Here is a 24858-nt window from a genome sequence, read left to right as displayed (position 1 = left end):
TAGCAACTGCCTTTAATATTAAGCATGACATTGACCAAATTAAAGTCACCACTTGGTGAGATGACCTCTGGAATTGGGGACTGAATATACAGATCCATCCTCAGATTAGATTAATTTCACATGTATTAGTCGTAGTGCAGTTTGTTGCAATATGATTCTTGGTTTTCATGGCATGTAATAAATGTAAGCAGAGGATGAAGGGTTTGGCAAAGATAGTAAAACAGAGCCTGGGTGAGAATGTTCCCATTGTCTCTGTGATTTCAACTAAGAACACATCTTAATGGTACCAGGAGTAGCACCCGCTGGGGTAAGGTGCATGTAAAAGGGAAGACAATCATAGTTTGATAGGATTATCAGATGCTCTGCCTCTCTTCCACCCGGACTGGTGGCCAACACGAAGGGAACCTGGTTAAGATGAGGTACAGCATCTAAGAGGATATTATAGGGATAAAAATTTGGATTAAGGGAAAAAAAGGGTGGGTCCCAATCTCGAGTACAAAGGTCAGGCCTAGTAGTTGATTAATTAACCCATAAATGCCCATACAAGGACCCCGGCGGTGGCGTACAAAAAAAAACTGACTGATTAATTAAACTGTTATAAGAGACTGTTGCAGCATGGCATGTCCTAAACTTTTAAATCATATGAGAATAATTGGCTCGGCATGCCTGATCGTGTGGGTGGGAACTGGCATAAAACCTGCTACAACCCCTGCTGCAAGTTGACTCAATCGTGTTTCAAGGGAACTGCATGTCAATAATGTATGCAAAGCGTCAGGGTATGTCTAGTTGCTGGGTGTGCTCACATATCCCAATTCAATCCAAGGGAGGCATTCCACTCAGACCAGTCCCCCTAACTTCCCAAGAAATAGCAGAGTGGGTAATAAATCAAATTGAAATTAATGGGAACAGAATGCGAGATAGTGGCTGGATGAGTGCGAGAACAAGTAAGACAATGTTTGTGAGAAAGCAATGGAAGGAGTACACAATCACAACAAAATGTGAAACCAAATTTCGGGGGTGGTACCAACCTAATTACGATCGGACCCATAAACCTCCTTTTCTAATCCTTACAAATACACCAAGAACTAATGGAGCAATATGTTTGAGTAAGAATTCAGTAGGGGGTGATGTAATGGGATGGAGTAATTGCACTCAGTCTATAAATATGACAGAAACCAGCATCAGTAGTACCATCAGATGGAAACCTTGCACAGGTGGCCAAATTTACATAGATAGAATAAACGTAAAGAATTCCCCTGCAATTACTGCGTATAATGAAACCTACTTTATTTGTGGCCACAAGGCATACCCATGGTTGCTTCAAAAATGGACAGGATCATGTTACTTGGGATATGTGATCCCATATGTCCGACACTCATCATCCCTGCCTCAATATCCTGCTGGGCCATTGCTTTCCCTAGGTGGGGAGTGAGCATAGCCACCAGAGAAATTATTAAATTAGCCAAAATCTGGGAAATAGTTGCTAATGATACGGCAGAAGCCTTAAAGGAAATAAGCGCAGAAATGATAGCCATTCGTACGGTCACCTTACAAAACCGTATGGCCCTTGATTACCTATTGGCAGAGAAAGGAGGAGCATGCGCACTAATTGGATCTGAATGTTGTACCTACATACCTGATATTTCAGAGAATATTACTAATTTGGCCGATCACATTCAAAGGGAAGTTGAGAAATTCAAGCAACCCCCTTCATTCACTCTTTGGGGCTGGGCAACAGGATGGCTAGGTTTTAGTGGGACTTCTCTAGTTCAGGGACTAGTCATATTTGTTGTTATAATTCTTATAGCCTATTGCTTTGTCAAATGTTGCTGTGTTATGATGTCCAATCTGGGTACACATATAGCGCCCACAAATTTGATGGTGCAAGTAGGGGTGACACAGGATGAGGTGCAGGAGGAATTTGAATGTCTGGGTGGAATAATGCTCTATTGGAGTATTGTCCATATATATATATATATATATATATATATATAGATAGGACAAAAGGGGGGAATGTGGAAAACCATAGAGAAATGCCTGACCAAATTAACTTTCTAATACACCTAAACCATATTAGTTTCCTAATACCCTTAAAACAAAAAAAAAGAAAAGCATGATGGATAAGTTGACCATGTTAGCTGACCAGCTGAATATAATAGAAAGCTTATGTTTTAGTTCTCACCAAAGACACACAGAAGCGCTATTGTCTGCTTATGAGATAACTGTCTGACTAACAGACAGTTATATAGCCTTGAGACTAGGTACAGACCCACTGATAAGAAAAAAACTGTTACTAAGGAAACGTGCTTTCCCAGACAATGTTTAAAAGAATCACGAGGCAGTCATGAGGAACCAGAGGGTGGGTTCCCTATTTTGATTGACTAACCACTTGAACTAATAAAGAATGTACATGTACGCCCATATTCTATGATAGACAGACATTACTAATTAAACTGTATAAATGTGAACTGTTTTCGTATGCACAGTGAAGAGGTTGTTCTAACCATTGTTGAGAGCACTCTTCCCTTGAGCTCAAGTTTATTTTAATTAAAATTCTTACTTGTCTGAAAATAAGTGTTTGGAGTTAATGCATTGTATATAATAGGTAATTAAGTTTTCGACACTTGGTTCACAGAAATCTTTCAATGTCAGATTTAACTTTCACAAGTGAGCTAGCATCGACTGCCGTCAGCAGAAGAGCGTTCCAAACATCTCCCACCCGTTGAGTGTAGAAGCATTTCCTAACTTCACTCCTGCACATCCTGCTCTAAATGTTAGGCTACGTCCCCGCATCCTAGTATTGAAGTCCAGGAGACCTCCAAAAACAGTTACAAATGTCTCGGCAGCCAGAAACAATAATCCAGCCACTAACATGTAAATCCTTCATGGTCCCTTTAAATAGCGCCGGTGGGGGGTCCTCCAGGCACTCTAAGACACGTTCAGATGGTCGGGGTTAAGACTGTGCGTTCAGTTGAGTGTTAAGTCCCAAAATGGTGTCTAGCACTTTAAATCAGCATTGCACACTGATTGAAGCCCTTTTCTCCCTACTTTACATGATTCTAGTGTTCCTTATCTGCGCCTGCGCTAACTCCTATCCCAAGATGGCATCTGGCGCACGTAGTGCCGAAACAACAGACGCTACACAGCCCAATTTAGCGCCCATAGTTATCATTGCTCCTTAAGTTCAAGTTGCATTAGAATCCTTTGCAGTTCACCAAAACTAAAAATTTTAAGATGTTATGATCTCCATATTTTGATGGTAGTAAGTGAAAAATAAAAGTTTTTTTTTTAAAACCGAGCATCATTCAGAGCTCATCGAAATGCTCTTAATAGTTGTAAGTATTGTTTGCTGTGTACAAGGACCATTTGAAATTTGACCATTTGAGATCATAGTTTATCATGGAATCATAGAAAGGTTATAGCACAGAAGGAGGCCATTCGGCTCATCAAGCCGGTGCCGGCTCTTTGTAAGAGCAATCCAGTTAGTCCCATTCCCCAGCTTTTCCCCCGTAGCCCTGCAAATTATTTCCCTTCAAGTATTTATCCAATTCCTTTTTGAAAGCCATGATTAAATCTGCCTCCACCACCCTTTCGGGCAGCACATTCCAGATCACAACTACTTGCTGCGTAAAAATGTTTTCCTCATGTCGCCTTTGGTTCTTTTGCCAATCACCTTAAATCTGTGTCCTCTGGTTCTCAACCTTTCTGCTAATGGAAAAAGTTTCTCTTTATTTTCTTTATCTAAATCCTTCGTGATTTTGAACACTTGTATCAAATCTCCTCTTAACCTTCTGATTTAAGGAGAAGGATCCTAGCTTCTCGAGTCGATCCACGAAACTGAAGTCCCTGCAACCATTCTAGTAAATCTTTTCTGCACCCTCTCTAAGGCCTTCACACCCTTCCTAAAGTGCGGTGCCCAGAATTGGACACAATACTCCAGCTGTGGCCGAACCAGTGTTTTATAAAGGTTCATCTTAACTTCTGTGCTTTTGTACTCTATGCCTCTATTTATAAAGCCCAGGATCCCATAAGCTTTTTTAACCTCTTTCTCAACCTGTCCTGCCACCTTTAAAGATTTGTGCACATATACTCCCATGTCTCTCTGTTCCTGCACCCCATTTAGAATTGTTTATATTGCCTCTCCTCGTTCCTCCTGCCAAAATATATCACTTCACACTTCTTTGCGTTAAATTTCATCTGCCACGTGTCCGCCCATTCCACCAGCCTGTCTATGTCATCTTGAAGTCTATTACTATCCTCCTCACTGTTTACTACACTTCCAAGTTTTGTGTCATCTGCAAATTTTGAAATTGTGCCCTGTACACCCGAGTCCAAGTCTTCAATACATATCAAAAAAAGCAGTGGTCCTAGTACCGACCCCTGGGGAACACCACTGTATATCTTCCTCGAGTCCGAAAAACATCCGTTCACCACTACTCTCTGTTTCCTGTCACTTAGCCAATTTCGTATCCATGCTGCCACTGCCCCTTTTATTGCACGGGATTCAATTTTGCTGACAAGACTATTATGTGGCACTTTTTCAAACGCCTTTTGGAAAAGGTTAAATAATAATCTTTTTGTAAAGGAGCCCTTAGGGAAGAGTGACCATAAAATGATAGAATTCTTCATTATGTTTGAAAGTGATGTAATTCAATCCGAAACTAGGGTCTTAAATCTAAACAAAGGAAACTACGAAGGTATGAGGCGCAAGTTGGCTGTGGTTGTTTGGGGAACTACATTACAAGGTATGGCGGTAGACTGGCAATGGCTAGCATTTAAAGAATTAATACATAATACATAATTTGCAACAAATATATATTCCTTTAAGGCACACAAACCCAATAGGAAAAGTGGTCCAACCGTGGCTAACAAGAGAAATTAAAGATAGCATTAAATCAAAGGAAGAGGCATATAAAGTTGCCAGAAAAAGCAGTAAGCCTGAGTATTGGGAGCATTTTAGAATTTAGCAAAGAAGGACCAAGGAATTGATCAAGAAAGGGAAAACAGAATATGAGAGTAAACTAGCGAGAAACATAAAAACGGACTGTAAAAGCTTCTATAGGTATGTAAAAAGGAAAAGACCGGCGAAGGCAAATGTGGGTCCCTTACAGACAGAGATAAGAGAATTTATAATGGGGAATAAGGAAATGGCAGAGAAATTAAACTAATACTTTGTGTCTGTCTTCATGGAAGAAGACACAAAAAAACTCCCAGAAATACTAGAGAACCAAGGATCTGGCAAGAATGAGGAACTGAAAGAAATTAGTATTAGTAAAAAAATAGTACTAGAGAAATTAATGGGACTGAAAGTCGATAAATCCCAAGGACCTGATAATCTACATCCCAGGGTTTGAAAGAGGTGGCTAGAGAGATACTGGATGCATTGGTTGTCATCTTCCAAAATTCTATACATTCTGGAATGGTTCCTGAAGATTGGAGGGTAGCAAATGTAAGAAAGGAGGGAGAGAGAAAACAGGGAACTACAGACCTGTTAGCTTGACATCAGTAGTAGGGAAAATGCTAGAATCTATTATAAAGGATGTGATAACAGGATACTTAGAAAATAATAATAGGATTTGGCAGAATCAACATGGATTTATGAAAGGGAAATTATGTTTGATAAACCTATTGGAGTTCTTTGAGGTTGTAACTAGTAGAATAGATAAGGGGGAACCAGTGAATGTCGTGTATTTGGATTTTCAGAAGGCTTTCGATAAGGTCCCACACAGGAGGTTGGTGAACAAAGTTAGAGCACATGGAATTGGGGGTAATATACTGGCATGGATTGAGAATTGGAAAAGAGACAGAAAACAGAGAGTAGGAATAAACGGGTCTTTTTCAGGTTGGCAGACTGTGACTAGTGGGGTACCGCAGGGATCGGTGCTTGGGCCCCAGCTATTCACGATCTATATCAATGATTTGGATGAGGGGACCAAATGTAATATTTCCAAGTTTGCTGATGACACAAAACTAGGTGGGAATGTGAGTTGTGTGGAGAATGCAAAGAGGCTTCAAGGGGATTATAGACAGGCTAAGTGAGTGGGCAAGAACATGGCAGATGGAATATAATGTGGAAAAATGTGAAGTTATCCACTTTGGTAGGAAAAACAGAAATGCAGTGTATTTTTTAAATGGTGAAAGATTGGGAAATGTTGATGTTCAAAAGGACCTGGGCGTCCATGTACATGAGTCACTGAAAACTAGCATGCAGGTGCAGCAAGCAATTAGGAAGGCAAATGGTATGTTGGCCTTTATTACAAGAAGATTTGAGTACAGGAGTAAAGATGTCTTATTGCAATTATATAGGGCCTTGGTGAGACCGCACCTGGATTTTGTGTACAATTTTGGTTTCCTTAACTAAGAAAGGATACACTTGCCATAGAGGTAGTGCAACAAAGATTCACCAGATTGATTCCTGGGATGGCGGGATTGTCGTATGAGGAGAGATTGAGTAGACTGGGCCTGTATTCTCTAGAGTTTAGAAGAATGAGAGGTGATCTCATTGAAACATACAAAATTATTATAGGGCTCAACAGGGTAGATGCAGAGAGGATGTTTCCCATGGCTGGGGAGTCTAGAACAGGGGTCACAGTCTCAGAATAAGGGGTAGACCATTTAGGACTGAGATGAGGAGAAATTTCTTCACCCAGAGGGTGGTGAATCTTTGGAATTCTCTACCCAGAAGGCTGTGGAGGCTCAGTCATTGAGTACATTCAAAACAGAGATCGACAGATTTCTAGATATTAAAGGCATCAAGGGATATTGGGATGGTGCAGGAAAATGGCGTTGAGGTAGAAGATCAGCCAAGATCTTGTTGAACGGTGGAGCAGGCTCGAGGGGCCGCTTGGCCTGCTTCTCCTCCTATTTCTTATGTTCTTATTGAAAGTCCATATACACATCAACCGCATTGCCCTCATCAACTCTCACTGTTACCTCATCAAAGAACTCAATCAAGTTAGTTAAACACAATTTGCCTTGATCAAATCCCTGCTGGCTTTCCGTTATTAAGCCACACTTGTCCAAGTGACTATTAATTTTGTCCCAGATTATCGTTTCTTAAAGCTTCCCCACCACCGAGGTTAAACTGACTGGCCTGAAGTTGCCAGGTTTGTCCTTACACCCTTGTTCAAAAAAAGGGTGTAACATTTGCAATTCTCCAGTTCTCTGGCACCACCCCCATAATTGAAGGAGGATTGGAAGATTATGGCCAGCAACTCTGCAATTTCCACCCTTACTTCCCTCAGCAACCTAGGATGCATCTACTGGCAGTGATGGGTGGGCCAGAGAAGGGTGGGCTGAGGAGGCCCAAAGACTCCCTGCAAGGCCCAGGGGGACACTCCTGCTCCTCATGGCCCACAAGGAATCCTCATCAAAAGATTAAAAAATTACTTACCTTGGCCTCTTCTAGCCATTATGCTGTCTCCCACGAGGTTTCGCTAGTGGCTTTGGCACCATGCAGGCCTCCCACTTCCCCCCCCACCCGGTTAAAATGGAGTTGTGATGCCAATGACATCATCAGGCCATGTCCATAGCATGTTAAGTAGGCCTCTGCTTTCCTGGGGCGGACGGTCCTCCTGTACCTGAAATGTCCCTGGTTAAAGTGGCAGCGAGTCGGAACATGCTAGACATGCGACACGAACCCCGACCATCCTGGCCTGTTCGAGCAGGGCGGGCTGGGTTAAAATTGGGGCTAATGACTCGTAACTATGGGTTAGCCCAGTGTAATTTCACATTTGCAACTTATGTTTGAATCCAGCCAGGATTAACTAAACAAAAATCCCCCTCTCAGACTGATGCAAGTGCTTTACATGAAAGACAATTGGGTTGCCTCAATCCACTTTACACTGAGTGGCTCAAACTGCACCCAAGTAGTATATATTGGAAATCTTAAGAGACTACAAGGATAGTTGGTATCGAAAATGAAACAATTCATAACAAGCACAGTAAAGGATGATATTCCGAGATTGAGATTGGGATACAGTCACATAGTTAATGCAGAATTGCAGCAGCTTTACTTTAACCTGGCCTGTAGTATGCCTACTGAAAGCATTTCTTGTTGACGTGGTTAATGGATCCCTTTGCTCTTTTAAATCAGTCATCATCAGTCCTTCCTCAAAAAGCCCACCATGTCCAACTACCTAATCTCCCTTTCATCTTGAAGGTCCATCTCTCAAAATGACTGTTGCAATTCCTTTAGTCTGGCTACCGTCCAGCTCACGGCACCATGACCGCTCTAGCGAAAGTGACAAAATACATTCTCTGTGACAGTCATGCCTCTTGACTTGTGTGTTGTCTCCTTTGGATGAGTTAAAATTTCCTCCAAATGAAGACTGGGAAGACCAAACCATCATTTTCAACCCTCTCCTTAAGCTTCGCTTCCTTATCATTCCATCTCCATACCCCTTCACAACCACTCGCTCAAGTTGAACCAGGACATGCAAAACTTTGGTATCCTATTCAACCTAGAGTGAAGCTTCAAACTCCACATGATATCTATCACCAAGACCACTTACTTCCAGTTTTACATCATCTAACTTCGTCCCAATCACATCCCACCCCCACCACTGCCAAAAACACTGTCTTGATTTCTTCAGTATCCTTACATCCTCCATTAACTTCAAATTATTCAAATCTCAGATCTTAGCTACTCGTATCTTATCCTGTGCCAAGTTCCATTCATCCAGCACTCCCATCTCTGCTGAAAGACACCGGCACCTTGTCCGCTGATGCACTGAACTTGAAATTCTTATCCTCATCTTCAAATGCCCAATGGTCTTGCCACACATTACATCGGCAACCTCCTCCTGCCTTGTCCCCTCTTGCGGCCTTATGCCTTTTAACTCTGGTCTTTTTCTTTTTACATTTCCCCACTTCTCTTTACCTCACCATTGATGGAAGAGCCTTTACAAACCTTGACCCTATTCTTTGGAACTCCGACCCTAAACTTCTCTAGCTTTCCACTTCTCTCTCCATCTTTGAAAATCTTTGACCTTTATCTCAAGGCGGTTCGAATAAAAAAAAAAGTGAGGGAGTGGTGTTTTAGTTGTACAGAGCCTTAGTCAGACCCTATCTGGAGTACTGCATTCAGTTTTGGGCACCACAAACTGAGAAAAGATATACTGGCCTTGGAGGGGATATAGCACAAATTCACCAAAACGATGCATAAAATTACATAGAAATTACAGTACACAAATAGGCCATTCAGCCCAACTGGTGGATGCAGGTGTTTATGCTCCACACGAGCCTCCTCCCACTCTACTTCATATAACTCGACCAGCATATCCTTCTATTCCTTTCTCCTTCATGTACTTATCTAGCCTACCCTTAAAATGCATCTATGCTATTCGCCTCAACTACTCCTTGTGGTCGCAAGTTCCACATTCTAACCACTTGCTGGATAAAGAAGTTTCTCCTGAATTCCTTACTGGATTTATTAGTGACTCTCTTATATTTATGACCCCTAATTTTGGACTCCGCCACAAGTGGAAACATCTTCTCTACATCAACCCTATCAAACGCCTTTATAATTTTAAAGAACTCTATTAGGTCACTCCTCAGCCTTCTCTTTTCTAGAGAAAAGAGCCCCAGCCTGTTCAATCTTTCCTGATAGAAAGGTTACAGCATGGAAGGAGGATATTCGCCCCTTCAAGTCCGTGCCGACTCTATGCAAGAGCAATCCAGCTAGTCCCAAGCCCCTGCCCTATCCCCGTAGCCCTGCAATTTTTTTCCTTTCAAGTACTTATCCAGTTCCCTTTTGAAAGACATGATTGAATCTGCCTCCACCACCCCCTCGGGTAGTGCATTTCAGATCCTAACCACTTGCTGCATAAAAAAGTTTTTTCTCCTATCACCTTTGGTTCTTTAGCCAATCACCTTAAATCTATGTCCTCTGGTTCTTGACCCTTCTGCCAATAGGAACAGTTTCTCTCTATCTACTCTTGTCCAGAACCTTCATGATTTTGAATACCTCTATCAAATCTCCTCGCAATTTTCTCTGTTCCAAGGAGAACAACCCGAGCTTTTCCAGTCTATCCACATAACTAAAGTCCATCATCCCTGGAATTATTCTAGTAAATCTTTTCTGCACTCGCTCTAAGACCTTCACATCTTTCCTAAAGTGCAGTGCCCAGAACTGGACACAATACTCCAGTTGTGGCTGAACCAGTGTTTTATAAAGGTTCACCCTAACTTCCTTGCTTTTGTACTCTACGCCTAGATTTATAAAGTCCAGGATCCCGTATGCTTTTTTAACTGCGTTCTCAACCTGTCCCGCCACCTTCAACGATTTGTGCACATACACCCCCAAATCTCTCTGTTCCTGTACCACTTTTAGAATTGTGCCCTTTAGTTTATATTGCTTCTCCACGTTCTTCCTACTGAAATGTATCACCTCGCATTTTTCTGCGTTAAATTTCACCTGCCACGTGTCTGCCCATGCCACCAGTCTATCGAAACCCTTTTGAAGTTTATCACTATCCTCCAAGTTTTGTGTCAACTGCAAATTTGGAAATTGTGCCCTGTTCCCCCAAGTCCAAGTCATTAATATATATCAAGAAAATCGGGGGTCCTACCACCGACTCCTGGGGAACACCACTGTACACGTCCCTCCAGTCCGAAAAACAACAGTTCACCACTACTCTGTTTCCTGGGCTAGGCAGGTAGGGCAGGAGTCCCCTGGGGCCATCTCCCTCTCAAACAAAAGGGATGAGGCCCTGCAAGGTGAATTTAAGGAGTTAAGGAGTTAAACACAATGTCCCTCTCGATTGGAAAATTGCACATGTCACTCCGCTTTTTAAGAAAGGAGAGAGAGGGAAACCGGGGAATTATAGACCAGTTAGCCTCACATCTGTTGTGAGGAAAATGCTGGAGTCTATAATTAAGGATAGGGTGTTTGAACACCTCGAGAATTTTCAGTTAATCAGAGAGAGCCAGCATTGATTTGTGAAAGGTAGGTCGTGCCTGACAAACCTGATTGAATTTTTTGAGCAGATGACTAAAGTAGTGGGCAGGGGAATGTCAATGGATGTTATTTATATGGACTTCCAAAAGGCATTTAATAAGGTCCCACATAAGAGACTGTTAGCTAAGATAGAAGCCCATGGAATCGAGGGAAAAGTACGGACTTGGTTAGGAAGTTGGCTGAGCGAAAGGCGACAGAGAGTAGGGATAATGGGAAGGTACTCACATTGGCAGGATGTGACTAGTGGAGTCCCGCAGAGATCTGTCTTGGGGCCTCAATTAGTCACAATATTTATTAACGACTTAGATGAAGGCATAGAAAGTCTCATATCTAAGTTTGCCAATGACACAAAGATTGGTGGCATTGTAAGCAGTGTAGATGAAAACATAAAATTACAAAGCACCTGGAGTACTGTGAGCAGTTCTGGGCACTGCACCTTCGGAAGGTGAATGGACAAAACTGTGGCAAATGGAATTCAATGTAGACAAATGTGAGGTCATCTACTTTGGATCAAAAAAGGATAGAACAGGGTACTTTCTAAATGGTAAAAAGTTAAAAACAGTGGATGTCCAAAGGGACTTAGGGGTTCAGGTACATAGATCATTGAAGTGTCAGGAACAGGTGCAGAAAATAATCAACAAGGCTAATGGAATGCTGGCCTTTATATCTGGAGGACTGGAGTACAAAGGGGCAGAAGTTATGCTGCAGCTATACAAAACCCTGGTTAGACCGCACCTGGAGTACTGTGAGCAGTTCTGGGCACCGCACCTTCGGAAGGACATACTGGCCTTGGAGGGAGTGCAGCGTAGGTTTACTAGAATGATACCCGGACTTCAAGGGTTAAGTTACGAGGAGAGATTACACAAATTGGGGTTGTATTCTCTAGAGTTTAGAAGGTTAAGGGGTGATCTGATCGAAGTTTATACGATAGTAAGGGGAACAGATAGGGTGGATAGAGAGAGACTACTTCCGCTGGTTGGGGATTTTAGGAGTAGGGGGCACAGTCTAAAAATTAGAGCCAGACCTTTCAGGAGTGAGATTAGAAAACATTTCTCCACACAAAGGGTTGTAGAAGTTTGGAACTCTCTTCCGCAAATGGCAATTGACACTAGCTCAATTGCTAAATTTAAATCTGAGATAGATAGGTTTTTGGCAACCAACGGTATTAAGGGATATGGGCCAAAGGCAGGTATATGGAGTTAGATCACAGATCAGCCATGATCTTATCAAATGGCGGAGCGGGCACGAGGGGCTGAATGGCCTACTCCTGTTCCTATGTTCCTGTTACTTAGCCAATTCTGTAATCATGCTGCTACTGCCCCTTTTATTCCATGGGCTTCAATCTTGATGACAAGCCTATTATGCAGCTTATCAAACGCCTTTTTAGAGTCCATATACACGACATCAACTGCATTGTCCTCATCTACCCTCTCTGTTACCTCATCAAAAAACTCAATCAAGTTAGTTAAACACAATTTGCCTTGAACAAATCCATGCTGGCTTTCCCTAATCAATCCACACATGTCCAAGTGACTGCTAATTCTGTCCTGGATTATCGTTTCTAAAAGTTTCCCCACCAACGAGGTTAAACTGACTGGCCTATAGTTGTTGGGTTTATCCTTACACCCTTTTTTGAACAAGAGTGTAACATTCACAATTCTCCAGCCCTCTGGCACTACCTCCGTATCTAAGGATGTTTGGAAGATTATGGCCAGTACCTCTGCAATTTCCACCCCTACTTCCCTCAGCAACCTAGGATGCATCTTGTACGGACCGGGTGACTTATCTACTTTAAGCACCGCTAGCCTTTCCAGTACCTCTCTTTTATCAATTTTTAGCCCATCCAGTATCTCAACTATATCTTCCTTTACTGAGACTTTGGCAGCATCTTCTTCCTTGGTAAAGACAGATGCAAAGTACTCATTTAGTACCTCGGCCATGCCCTCTGCCTCCATGAGCAGATCTCATTCTTGGTCCCTAATCGGTTATGACCTCCCCTCAGTTCTGGTATCACCCTTGTAAATCTTTTTTTGCATCTTCTCAGTGTCTCTATATCCTTATGGTAATATGGAGGCCAGAACTATGCACAGTATTCTAGGTGTGGTATAACTAAGATTCTATACAAAGTTTAACATAGTTTCTCTGCTTTTCAATTCTATTCCTCTAGAAATGAATCCCAGCGCACTGTTTATTTTTTATGGCCGTTAACCTGCATTGCTACTTTAAATGATTTGTGAATCTTTACCCCTCGATCCCTTTGCTCCTCTACCCCATTTAGATTCTTACTTTCCAAGGAGTATGTGGCCTCCTTATTCCTCCTCCCAAAATGCACCACCTCACACTTATCTATATTGACATTGGGGCTTCGAGGGTTAAATTATGAGGTTGCATAAACTTGGATTATATTCCTTTGTTTTGAAAGTTGAACAGTGATCTAACCATGGTGATTAAAATGATAAAGGGAGTTGATAGAGTGGATACAGAGAAACTATTTCCTCTGGTGGGGGGAATCCAGAACAAGGAGGCACAATCTTGAAATTTGACCTAGGCCATTTAGGCGAGAAATCAGGAAGCACTTTTTCACACAAAGGGTAGTGGAAATCTGGAATTCTCTGCCCCAAAAGGCTGCTGGGTCAATTGAAATTTTCACGGCTGAGATCGACAGATTTCCATTAGGTAAGGGTATCAAGTGATACGGAGTAACTGGAATTGAGGTACAGATTAGCAATGAACTAATAGAATGGCTCAAGGGGCTGAATGGCGTTTTCCTATGTAACTTTCTCAAAATTCATCTTTTCCCTCAAGCTTTCAGTTACCTCTCTTAACTCTCCCACCCTGGGTCAGCTTTCATTCCCTTCTTCTCTAGTTTGTTCCTCCCTCACTGTAAAGTAGAATGGGATTTTTTTTTCACATTAATAGGATATATATACATAGGTGGATGATTGGGGATGTACTCCATTCACATCCCTCACCTTGAGACAAATTCGCCTCAAATTAAATGTAGAATTGAAACTGGTCCTAGATCTTTGCAATGCTGTTAGAGCATTGCAATGCACTGTAATGCTCTTTCAAATGTCCATCTCTATGGGTTGCACTTAGATTGCAAATTGACTGGTTAGGAGTTTTGAGATGATACACAATTTGGAAATGTAGTAAATAGTGAGGATAGTAGCAGACTTCAAGAGGACGTAGACAGATTGGTGAAATGGGCAGACACAAGTAAAAGCTAAATGGTACAATTTTAAAGGGGGTGCAGTTTTAAAGGTGTTAGCTGTGGCTCAGTGGTAGCACTCTCACCTCTAAGTCAGATAGTTGTGGGTTCATGTCCCACTCTGGGACTTGAAAACAAAATCTAGACTAACACTTCAGCACAGTACTGAGGGATGCTTCACTGTCGGATGAGACGTCCGCCCTCTCTGATGGATGTAAAAGATTCCATGGCATTATTTGAGGAAGAGCAGGGGAGTTCTCCCAGTGTTCTGGTCAATATTTAACCCTCAACCAACATCACCAAAAAAACAGATCATCTAGTCATTATCACATTGCTGTTTGCGGGACCTTGTTGTGTGCAAATTGGCTGTCGCGTTTCCTACAACAGTGACTACACTTCAAAAATTACTTTGTTGGCTGTAAAGCCATTTTAGACATCCTATGGTCATGAAAGACACTATATAAATGCAAGTCTTTCTTATTCAGTGTTTTCAGAGAGACCTGGGGGTTCACATACTCAAGTCTTTGAAGGTGGCAGGACAAATTGATATGGCTGTTAAAAAAGCATATGGGATCCTTGGCTTTATAAATAGAGTTCAAAAGCAAGACAGGTATGCTAAACCTTTATAAATCACTGGTTAGGCTTCAGCATGAGTATTGTGTCTAATTCTGGACACCACATTTTAGGAAGGCCTTGGAGAGGGGCAGAGGAGATTTACTGGAATGGTACCTGGAATGAGGGACTTCAGTTATGAGAAGCTGAGATTGTTCTCCTTAGAACAAAGAAGGTTAAGGGGAGATTCAACAGAGGTGTTCAAAATTATGAGGGGTTTTGATAGAATAAATAGAGAGAAACAGTTTCCACTGGCAGGAGGATCGGTAACCAAAGGACACAGGTTTAAGGTAATTGGCAAAAGAACCAGATGAGGAGAAATTTTTATATGCAGCGAGTGGTTATGATCTGGAATGCATTGCCTGAAAGGATGGTGAAAGCAAATTTAATAGTAACTTTCAAAAGGGAATTGGATATATAGTTGAAAAGGAAAAATTTGCAGGTCTATGGGGAAAGAGCAGGGGAGTGAGACTAATTGGCTAGCTCTTTCAAAGAGCCGGCACAGGCACAATGGACCGAATGGCCTCCTTTTGTGCTGTATGATTCTATGTATTCTAAAGTAGGTCAGGGCACTTTACCACATTCACTTTTAGGAGGCTTTTAACCAATGCAAAACAGGTCAGGGATAAACAAGCTTTTCATACTCACCTCCTGTGCACCTCTTCCAATGTTCCTGTCCCACATTGAGCAGCTCTTTAACCCCATCATCCATGGCCTTCGTAAACTTACTAAATAACTCAACCTTCTGTTCCCTGCGGGGTCAAAGGCACAAAAAGTGATTTGATTCCTTTCTGAAGATAAATTTACACTGACAGAACAAAAGGCTGAGCATAGAGGAAGAACCTCAAAACAAAAAGCATAGCTGATGCAAATATGCAAATTAAGTAAGTTGATACTTATTACATAGACTATTTCTGCTTTTTTTTATTACTGATTTTTCAGCTTAGTAGCACTTAACTTGTAATTTTGTAAAATTAATACATACGCCTCCAGTAGGCCAATATCCTCCACTGGTGGCTCCACTGTTGAAAAGACCATGACACCAATGATATCATCCTTTTCGGTTTTCCTCTTGCCTAATTTCCATTCCTTCAGTGAATAAAGGAAACAGAAATGCAAGAGAAACATTAAATGGAGAAAAATCTGAAATTCTTTCAATTTGTTCCCCTACCCCGAGCTGTGTTGAATAGCAGCTCATACACAACAAAAGGCATGATTTGGCATTCTTCCTACTAATCCTTGGTTGTTACAGCTGTGTGGATAGGATGTGCGCAAGTGATGTAACGATTGTAGCTTGTGGCGAAGGAGCTAAAGAAAGTCTTCAGTGACTGCTGCCAGCAGGAATGGATGGATCAGCATTCTAGATATAATTGCAGTTACTGAACGTGCATTTCATTTCTGCTACAGCGCAAGGACTACTGTGCTTGGCTGCCAACTACTCATCTCAAATTTCAATTTAGAGATCTTTACAGGAACCTCAAAAGGAACAGTTGAAGGGGTAATGTCGTCATGCTAGGCAATATTGTAATCATAAACTGATACATGAGATCCGCCTTCAGTTCAGCAATTTGCTCATTCTGAACTCAAACTTGTGACCTGAACTGGATATCTGTGTCTTTTGTACATGTATTTCTTAAATCTCTCCGAAGACAGACTAAGTTACCAATAGATGAGGCAATGCTAGGTTCAAATCATTAAGCTGCTTTATTCTAAGTAAATTGCACATACACAGCAACTGTGATGATCAAATTTCTTTAGTTCAATCAGTAAAAATGTCTCTTTAATAAAATTATGGACTTACTTACCCCCCAATGGCCATCTCCTGACAATCCCCCGCTCTACATACCCCACTCCAATGGCCATCATCCAAGAACCCAGAACAACTCCTCTGCACCTTGACTTTCCTTGAGGCCGTCTTTCTTGAGACTTTTCTGCCTCAAGCAGCCATTTCTGTTGCAAAAGCTAGACAGCTATTTCGGTATCTGACATTTTGCTTTATTTCTTGACTGTTCAGTCACAAAGAGATCAACATACTTCCAACACAATGGGGCTAATTTTAACCTAATCCGCCTGGTGGGAAGCTGATTGGATCGATCAGTCGTTTTACACCCCGCCCAATTCCCAATGGAAAGTAAAACCTGGCAGGGTGTAAAACGGGCGGCCAATCTGATCCAATCAGTTTCCTGCCAGCAGATTAGGTTAAAATTACCCCCAATCAGTGTGTGGTGTTCATCATGGAGATAAGCCACCGAATTGATTATTTACCATCTCTGTGGAAACAATATCAAAGTTAGTTCAGCAGCATCTTAACTACCTTCTTTCTCAGATCCTACTTTTGCTTTTACTTGCAGTAACACACTTTGCTTTCAAAACGCCACGTTGGTTTTAAAATCCTTTCTGTGGAAAAATGTTCAAAAAATCCTGAAACATAGCAGCATCTGATTATTGGTGATCGGCCAGTTCCATACAGCACAGAAGGAGGCCATTGTGCCTGCGCTGGGTCTTTGAAAGAGCTCTCCCATTAGTCCCACTCCCCTGCTCTTTCCCCATAGCCCTACAATTTTCTCCCCTTCAAGTATTTATCCAATTCCCTTTTCAAAGTTACCATTGAATCTGCTTCCACCATCCTTTCAGACAGTGCATTCCAGATCATAATAACTTGCTGTGTAAAAAAAAAGTCTCTTCTCACCTCTGGCTCTTTTGCCAATTGCCTTAAATCTGTGTCTTCTGGTTACTGACACTTCTGCCAGTAGAAACAGTTTCTCCTTATTTACTCTATGATTTTGAACGCCTCTATTAAATCACCCTTTCTCTGCTCCAAGGAGAATAATCCCACCTTCTCTAGTCTTTTCAAGTAACTGAAGTCCCTCATCCCTGGTACCGTTCTAGCAATTCTCCTCTGCACCCTCTCAAAGGCCTTGACATCCTTCCTAAAGTGTGGTGCCCAGAATTGGACACATTGGGCTCGATGTTAGCAGGGCTGCGGGTTCGCGGCGGGGGGGGTTATTGGGCGCGTGGGTAACGCGCACGGTGAAATTAGTCTGCCCCCCGCGCGATCGCAGCCTAATTGGATCCACTTACCTGGTCTTCCAGGTTCCCCACTGCTGATCTGCGCGTCGGGCGGGCCGCGCATGCGCAGTAAGCTCTGTCAGCTGGAGGAGCTCTATTTAAAGGGGCAGTCCTCCACTGACTGATGCTGCAGGAAATAGGAAAAATTACAGCATGGAGCAGCCCAGGGGGTAGGCTGCTCCCAGTTTAATGATGCCTCACTCCAGGTATCATTAGATGGGGTGAGGAGGAGGGGGAGGACAGAGATCTTCCCCCCGGCGGGCGGGAGGAAGCGGCCTGCCTCTGCCACCAGGAAGGCCTGGCTCCAGGTGGCAGAGGAGGTCACCTGCAACACCAACATATCGCACACCTGCATACAGTGCAGGAGGCGCTCCAATGACCTCAGTAGGTCAGCCAAAGTGAGTACACTTACTCTTTCCCCTACACTCCGTCTGCCACATCACCACCCCCACCCCACATCTCCTTCTGCACTGCCAACGCTACTCTGTCACATCACCCCTCATACCCACTCAAACCTCATCCTCATTTTACCTGCACTTACTCACCTCGCCAGTACTCATCCCGCCACTACCACTCAACCCAATCCTCATACAATCTCATGGCTCTATCTCATACTCACCCTCTCATGCATCTCTTTCACGGTCAGCCTCACTCAACCTGCCACTACCTGTGCTGCAGCCACAGGGCATGCATCACATATGTGCCGTAGGCAGCGTAAGGCAAACGTGTTGTGAGCATGAAGGGGATGCACAAGGGTGTTTGAGGGTTTGTCATGGTTTTTACTTATATTTAATTTCTGACCAACTCACATTACATATTATATTGGCACCACTACTGCCACGTCTTTGTGAATCTTGTCTGGTTTGTGCAATAATGCCCTTTCCTGAGGATCACTAAGAAGACCCACAACTGATGCCACCCATTGTGTCACTGCAGAGTGGGTGTAGGTGTATTTGCAGGGCTCTTTTGTGCAGACGACTGAGAGATGTCGGCGATATCCCCGATGGCACCCTGGAAGGATGCGGAGGAGAAGTTGTTGAGGGCAGTGGTGACTTTGACAACGACAGGTAAGAAGATGGTGCTCGGGACAACCGGGAGCAGCTCGGCATGAAGGAGGCTGCAGATGTCCACAACTACATGTTGAGTGACTCTGAGCCTCCGTGTGCACTGCTGCTCAGAGAGGTCCAGGAAGCTGAGCCTTGGTCTGTGGAGCCTGTGGCAAGGGTAGTGCCCTCTGCGATGCATCTCTCTCTGCGGTTGCCCTCCCTCCTGCTGTGCAGGTGGATGTGTCACAGCACTCTGTTGTGGAGTTCCACGTGTCAGAGGTGGACGGCGTGGACGGCGAGGCTGGTGATGCTGTTCGCCCTCCGAGGAGGTCATGACTGCAGCTACGGCGGCCCCCATCCGGAAGATGTACATCTGAGGGGGTCCGCAAGGTAGGTACATGTCTCTGGACCCCGGGGTAAGTGTGCAAGTTGGTGAATTTTCTTGTCAGGAGGAGGGGGGGGGGTGGAGGCCAAACTTTGTCCCAAGTGACAGAGTGGCCTCCTGCAATGAGTGAGGGTCTCCCTCCACCACCTGTCAAATGGACCTTTGCAGCTGCCACAGGCTGACAGCTGCAACAGGTCCATTTCAACTGGTAGTGTTTCCCACAGTATGGGAAACAGTCCCAGTTGTCAATAAAATCCCACCCCTCCTCACATATTCACTTAATCAGGTCTGTTAATGACCTGAAATACCAAGGTAAATACTGTTAAGTGGAACCCCGCTGGCTTTAATTGCCTGCGGGATTCCCACATGTGGGCGCTGCGTCTGTGGGGAACCCGGAAGTGGGCGGGTTGGAGCCGGGCTCCGAACCCGCTCCGGGATTCCCCGATTTTCGGAGCCCCCCCCGCCAGGAACGCACCCGATAGTGGGTGCTAAAATGAAGCCCATTACTCCAGCTGAGACTGAACCAGAGATTTATAAAGGTTTAGCATAATTTCCTTGCTTTTGTACTCTGCCTCTATTTATAAAGCCAAGGATCCCATATGCTTTTTTTTAAAAAAAAGAGCCTTGTCGACTTGTCCTGCCACTAAAGATTTCTGAATGTAAACCCACAGGCCTCTCTGTTCCTGCACCCCCTTTAAAACTGTACCATGCGGCACATATAGGGAGCAGCGATCATAGTATCATAAGACTTAGAATAGCTATGGAAAAGGATAGGGACCACTCTGAAGTAAAAATACTCAATTGAAGGAGGGCCAATTTCAATGGGATGAGAACAGATCTGGCCCGGGTAAATTGGAATCAAAGATTGGCAGGCAAAACTGTAATTGAACAGTGGGCAGTCTTTAAAGAAGAGATTGTTCGGGTACAGCTAGGCACATTCCCACGAGGCAGAAAGGTACGGCAACTTAAGCCAGAGTTCCCTGGATGACAAAAGAGATAGTGAGTAAGATGAAATGGAAAAAAGGGATGTATGACAGATGTCAGGTTGATAACACAAGTGAGAACCAGGCAGAATATAGAAAGTTCAGAGGGGAAGTGAAAAAGGAAATAAGAGGGGCAAAGGGAGAGTATGAGAATAGGCTAGCGAACAACATAAAAGGGAATCCAAAAGTCTTCTACAGGCATGTAAACAGTAAATGGGTAGTAAGAGGAGGGGTGGGGCCAATTAGGGACCATAAAGGCGATCTACTAATGGAGGCAGAGGGGATGGCCGTGGTACTAAATGACTACTTTGCATCTGTCTTTACCAAGGAAGAAGATGCTGCCAGAGTTTCAGTGAAGGAAGATATAGTTGAGATACTGGATGGGCTAAAAATTGATAAAGAAGAGGTACTTGAAAGGCTAGCTGTACTTAAAGTAGATAAGTCTCCCGGTCCAGATGGAATGCAGATGATACAAAACTTGGAAGGGTAGTAAACAGTGAGGAGGATAGTGATAGACTTCAAGAGGATATAGACAGGCTGGTGGCTTGGGTGGACACGTGGCATTTCGGTAGGAAGTAGAAGTGATACATTTTGGCAGGAAGAACGAGGAGAGGCAATATAAACTAGAGGGCACAACTCTAAAAGGGGTACAGAAACAGAGAGATCTGGGGGTATATATGCACAAACCGTTGAAGGTGGCAGGGCAGGTTGAGAAAGCTGTTAAAAAGGCATACGGGATCCTGGGCTTTATAAATAGAGGCAGAGAGTAGAAAAGTATGGACGTCATGATGAACCTTTATAAAACACTGGCTCGGCCACAACTGTGGTATTGTGTCCAGTTCTGGGTGCGGCACTTTAGGAAAGATGAAGACCTGAGAGAGGGTGCAGAAGAGATTTACTAGAATGATTCCAGGGATGAGGGACTTCAGTTACATGGATAGACTGGAGAAGCTGGGGTTAGAATCATAGAATCATAGAAGTTTACAACATGGAAACAGGCCCTTCGGCCCAACATGTCCATGTCGCCCAGTTTATACCACTACGCTAGTCCCAGTTGCCTGCACTTGGCCCATATCCCTCTACACCCATCTTACCCATGTAACTGTCCAAATACTTTTTAAAAGACAAAATTGTACCCGTCTCTACTACTGCCTCTGGCAGCTCGTTCCAGACACTCACCACCCTTTGAGTGAAAAAATTGCCCCTCTGGACCCTTTTGTATCTCTCCCCTCTCACCTTAAATCTATGCCCCCTCGTTATAGACTCCCCTACCTTTGGGAAAAGATTTTGACTATCTACCTTATCTATGCCCCTCATTATTTTATAGACTTCTATAAGATCACCCCGAAACCTCCTACTCTCCAGGGAAAAAAGTCTCAGTCTATCCAACCTCTCCCTATAAGTCAAACCATCAAGTCCCGGTAGCATCCTAGTAAATCTTTTCTGCACTCTTTCTAGTTTAATAATATCCTTTCTATAATAGGGTGACCAGAACTGTACACAGTATTGCAAGTGTGGCCTTACTAATATCTTGTACAACTTCAACAAGACATCCCAACTCCTGTATTCAATGTTCTGACCAATGAAACCAAGCATGCTGAATGCCTTCTTCACCACCCTATCCACCTGTGACTCCACTTTCAAGGAGCTATGAACCTGTACTCCTAGATCTCTTTGTTCTATAACTCTCCCCAACGCCCTACCATTAACGGAGTAGGTCCCGGCCCGATTCGATCTACCAAAATGCATCACCTCACATTTATCTAAATTAAACTCCATCTGCCATTCATCAGCCCACTGGCCCAATTTATCAAGATCCCGTTGCAATCCTAGATAACCTTCTTCACTGTCCACAATGCCACCAATCTTGGTGTCATCTGCAAACTTACTAACCATGCCTCCTAAATTCTCATCCAAATCATTAATATAAATAACAAATAACAGCGGACCCAGCACCGATCCCTGAGGCACACCGCTGGTCACATGCCTCCAGTTTGAAAAACAACCCTCTACAACCACCCTCTGTCTTCTGCCGTCAATCCAATTTTGTATCCAATTGGCTACCTCACCTTGGATCCCGTGAGACCTAACCTTATGTAACAACCTACCATGCGGTACCTTGTCAAAGGCTTTGCTAAAGTCCATGTAGACCACGTCTACTGCACAACTCTCATCCATCTTCTTGGTTACCCCTTCAAAAAACTCAATCAAATTTGTGAGACATGATTTTCCTCTCACAAAACCATGCTGACTGTTCCTAATCAGTCCCTGCCTCTCCAAATGCCTGTAGATCCTGTCTCTCAGAATACCCTCTAACAATTTACCCACTACAGATGTCAGGCTCACCGGTCTGTCGTTCCCAGGCTTTTTCCTGCCGCCCTTCTTAAACAAAGGCACAACATTTGCTACCCTCCAATCTTCAGGCACCTCACCTGTAGCTGTCGATGATTAAAATATCTCTGCTAGGGGACCCGCAATTTCCTCCCTAACCTCCCATAACGTCCTGGGATACACTTCATCAGGTCCCGGAGATTTATCTACCTTGATGCGCGTTAAGACTTCCAGCACCTCCCTCTCTGTAATATGTACACTCCTCAAGACATCACTATTTATTTCCCCCAAGTTCCCTAACATCCATGCCTTTCTCAACCGTAAATACCGATGCGAAATATTCATTTAGGATCTCACCCATCTCTTGTGGTTCCGCACATAGATGACCTTGTTGATCCTTAAGAGGCCCTACTCTCTCCCTAGTTACTCTTTTGCCCTTTATGTATTTGTAGAAGCTCTTTGGATTCACCTTTGTCTTATCTGCCAAAACAATCTCATGTCCCCTTTTTGCCCTCCTGATTTCTCTCTTAACTCTACTCCGGCAATCACTATACTCTTCAAGGGATCCACTTGATCCCAGCTGCCTATGCATATCATATGCCTCCTTCTTCTTTCTGACTAGGGCCTCAATCTCCCAAGTCATCCAAGGTTCCCTACTTCTACCAGCCTTGCCCTTCACTTTATAAGGAATGTGCTTACCCTGAACCCTGGTTAACACACTTTTGAAGGCCTCCCACTTACCAGACGTCCCTTTGCCTGCCAACAGACTCTCCCAATCAACTTCTGAAAGTTCCTGTCTAATACCATCAAAATTGGCCTTTCCCCAATTTAGAATTTTAACTTTTGGGCCAGACATATCATTCTCCATAGCTATCTTAAAACTAATGGAATTATGATCACTGGTCCCAAAGTGATCCCTCACTAACACTTCTGTCACCTGCCCTTCCTTATTTCCCAAGAGGAGGTCAAGTTTTGCCCCCTCTCTAGTCGGGCCATCCACATACTGAATGAGAAATTCCTCCTGAATACACTCAACAAATTTCTCTCCATCCAAGCCCCTGATGCTATGGCTGTCCCAGTCAATGTTGGGAAAGTTAAAGTCCCCTACTATTACCACCCTATTTTTTTTGCAGCTGTCTGTAATCTCCTTACATATTTGCTCCTCAATTTCCCGTTGACTATTTGGGGGTCTGTAGTACAATCCTATCAAAGTGATCTCTCCCTTCTTATTTTTCAGTTCTACCCATATAGACTCCGTGGGCGAACCCTCGGATATATCCCCTCTCACTACTGCTGTGATGTTCTCCCTAATCAAGAACGCAACTCCCCCTCCTCTCTTACCTCCTGCTCTATCTTTCCTATAGCATCTGTACCCTGGAACATTGAGCTGCCAGTCCTGCCCCTCCCTTAGCCATATTTCAGTAATAGCTATAACATCCCAGTCCCATGTACCCATCCTTGCCCTGTTCTCCTTGGAACAGAGACGGATGCGAGGAGATTTGATAGAGGTGTTCAAAATCATGAAGGATCAGAGTGGATAGAGAGAAACTGTTCCCATTGGCTGAAGGGTCAAGAACCAGAGGGCATTGCAGGGCTATGGGGATAGGGCAGGGGAGTGGGACTAGCTGGATTGCTCATGCATAGAGCTGGTGCAGACTCGATGTGCCGAATGGCCTCCTTCCGTGCTGTAACCTTTCTATGATTTTATGATTCTATGATTTAGTTTATATTGCCTCTCCTCATTCTTCCTTCCAAAATGCATCACTTCACACTTCTCTGTATTAAATATGGTCTGCCATGTGACTGCCCATTTCACCAGTCTGTCCATGTCCACTTGAAGTCTACTACTATCTTCCTCACTGTTTACTACTTTTCCAAACTTTATGTCATCTGCAAACTTTGAAATGATGCCCTGTATACCCAAGTCCAGGTCATTAATAGACGTCAAAAAGAGCAATGGTCCTAATACCGACCATTGGGGTCACCACTGTATACTTCCCTCCAGTCTGAAAAACTGCCCTTTAGCCAATTTCGTATCCACGCTGCCACTGCCCCTCTAATCCCATGAGCTTCAATCTTGCTAACAAGTTTATTTTGTGGTAGTTTATCAAAAACCTTTTGAAAGTCCATATACACAACACCAACTGCACTACCCTCATGAACCATTTCCATTACTTCATCCATTAAGTTAGTCCAACACGATTTGCCTTTAACAAATCTGTGCTGGCCGTCATTGATTAACCCATGTTTTTCCAAGTGAC

At 43.5% G+C, this 24858-nt stretch overlaps 1 protein-coding gene across 10 annotated transcripts in view; it reads right to left on the bottom strand.

The window, feature by feature from the left end:
* Positions 1 to 24858, bottom strand: part of zdhhc14 (zinc finger DHHC-type palmitoyltransferase 14) — a 632056-nt gene that overhangs the window by 40172 nt on the left and 567026 nt on the right. For all 10 annotated transcript variants that reach the window (XR_010963685.1, XM_067989121.1, XM_067989120.1 and 7 more), the window contains 2 exons: positions 15769 to 15872; positions 15432 to 15535 (listed from right to left, as the gene is read on the bottom strand). Coding sequence is in view for 9 of the 10 variants with exons in the window: in XM_067989121.1 (XP_067845222.1) it covers positions 15432 to 15535; positions 15769 to 15872 (208 nt within the window). In the remaining variant the exon portion in view is untranslated. The remainder of the gene's footprint in view (positions 1 to 15431; positions 15536 to 15768; positions 15873 to 24858) is intronic.

The sequence above is a fragment of the Heptranchias perlo genome, chromosome 8, assembly GCF_035084215.1.
Source record: "Heptranchias perlo isolate sHepPer1 chromosome 8, sHepPer1.hap1, whole genome shotgun sequence".
Taxonomy (NCBI): Eukaryota; Metazoa; Chordata; class Chondrichthyes; order Hexanchiformes; family Hexanchidae; genus Heptranchias; species Heptranchias perlo.
The sequence above is the reverse complement of the archived record's forward strand: the minus strand, read 5'-3'. Positions and strand labels throughout refer to the sequence as shown.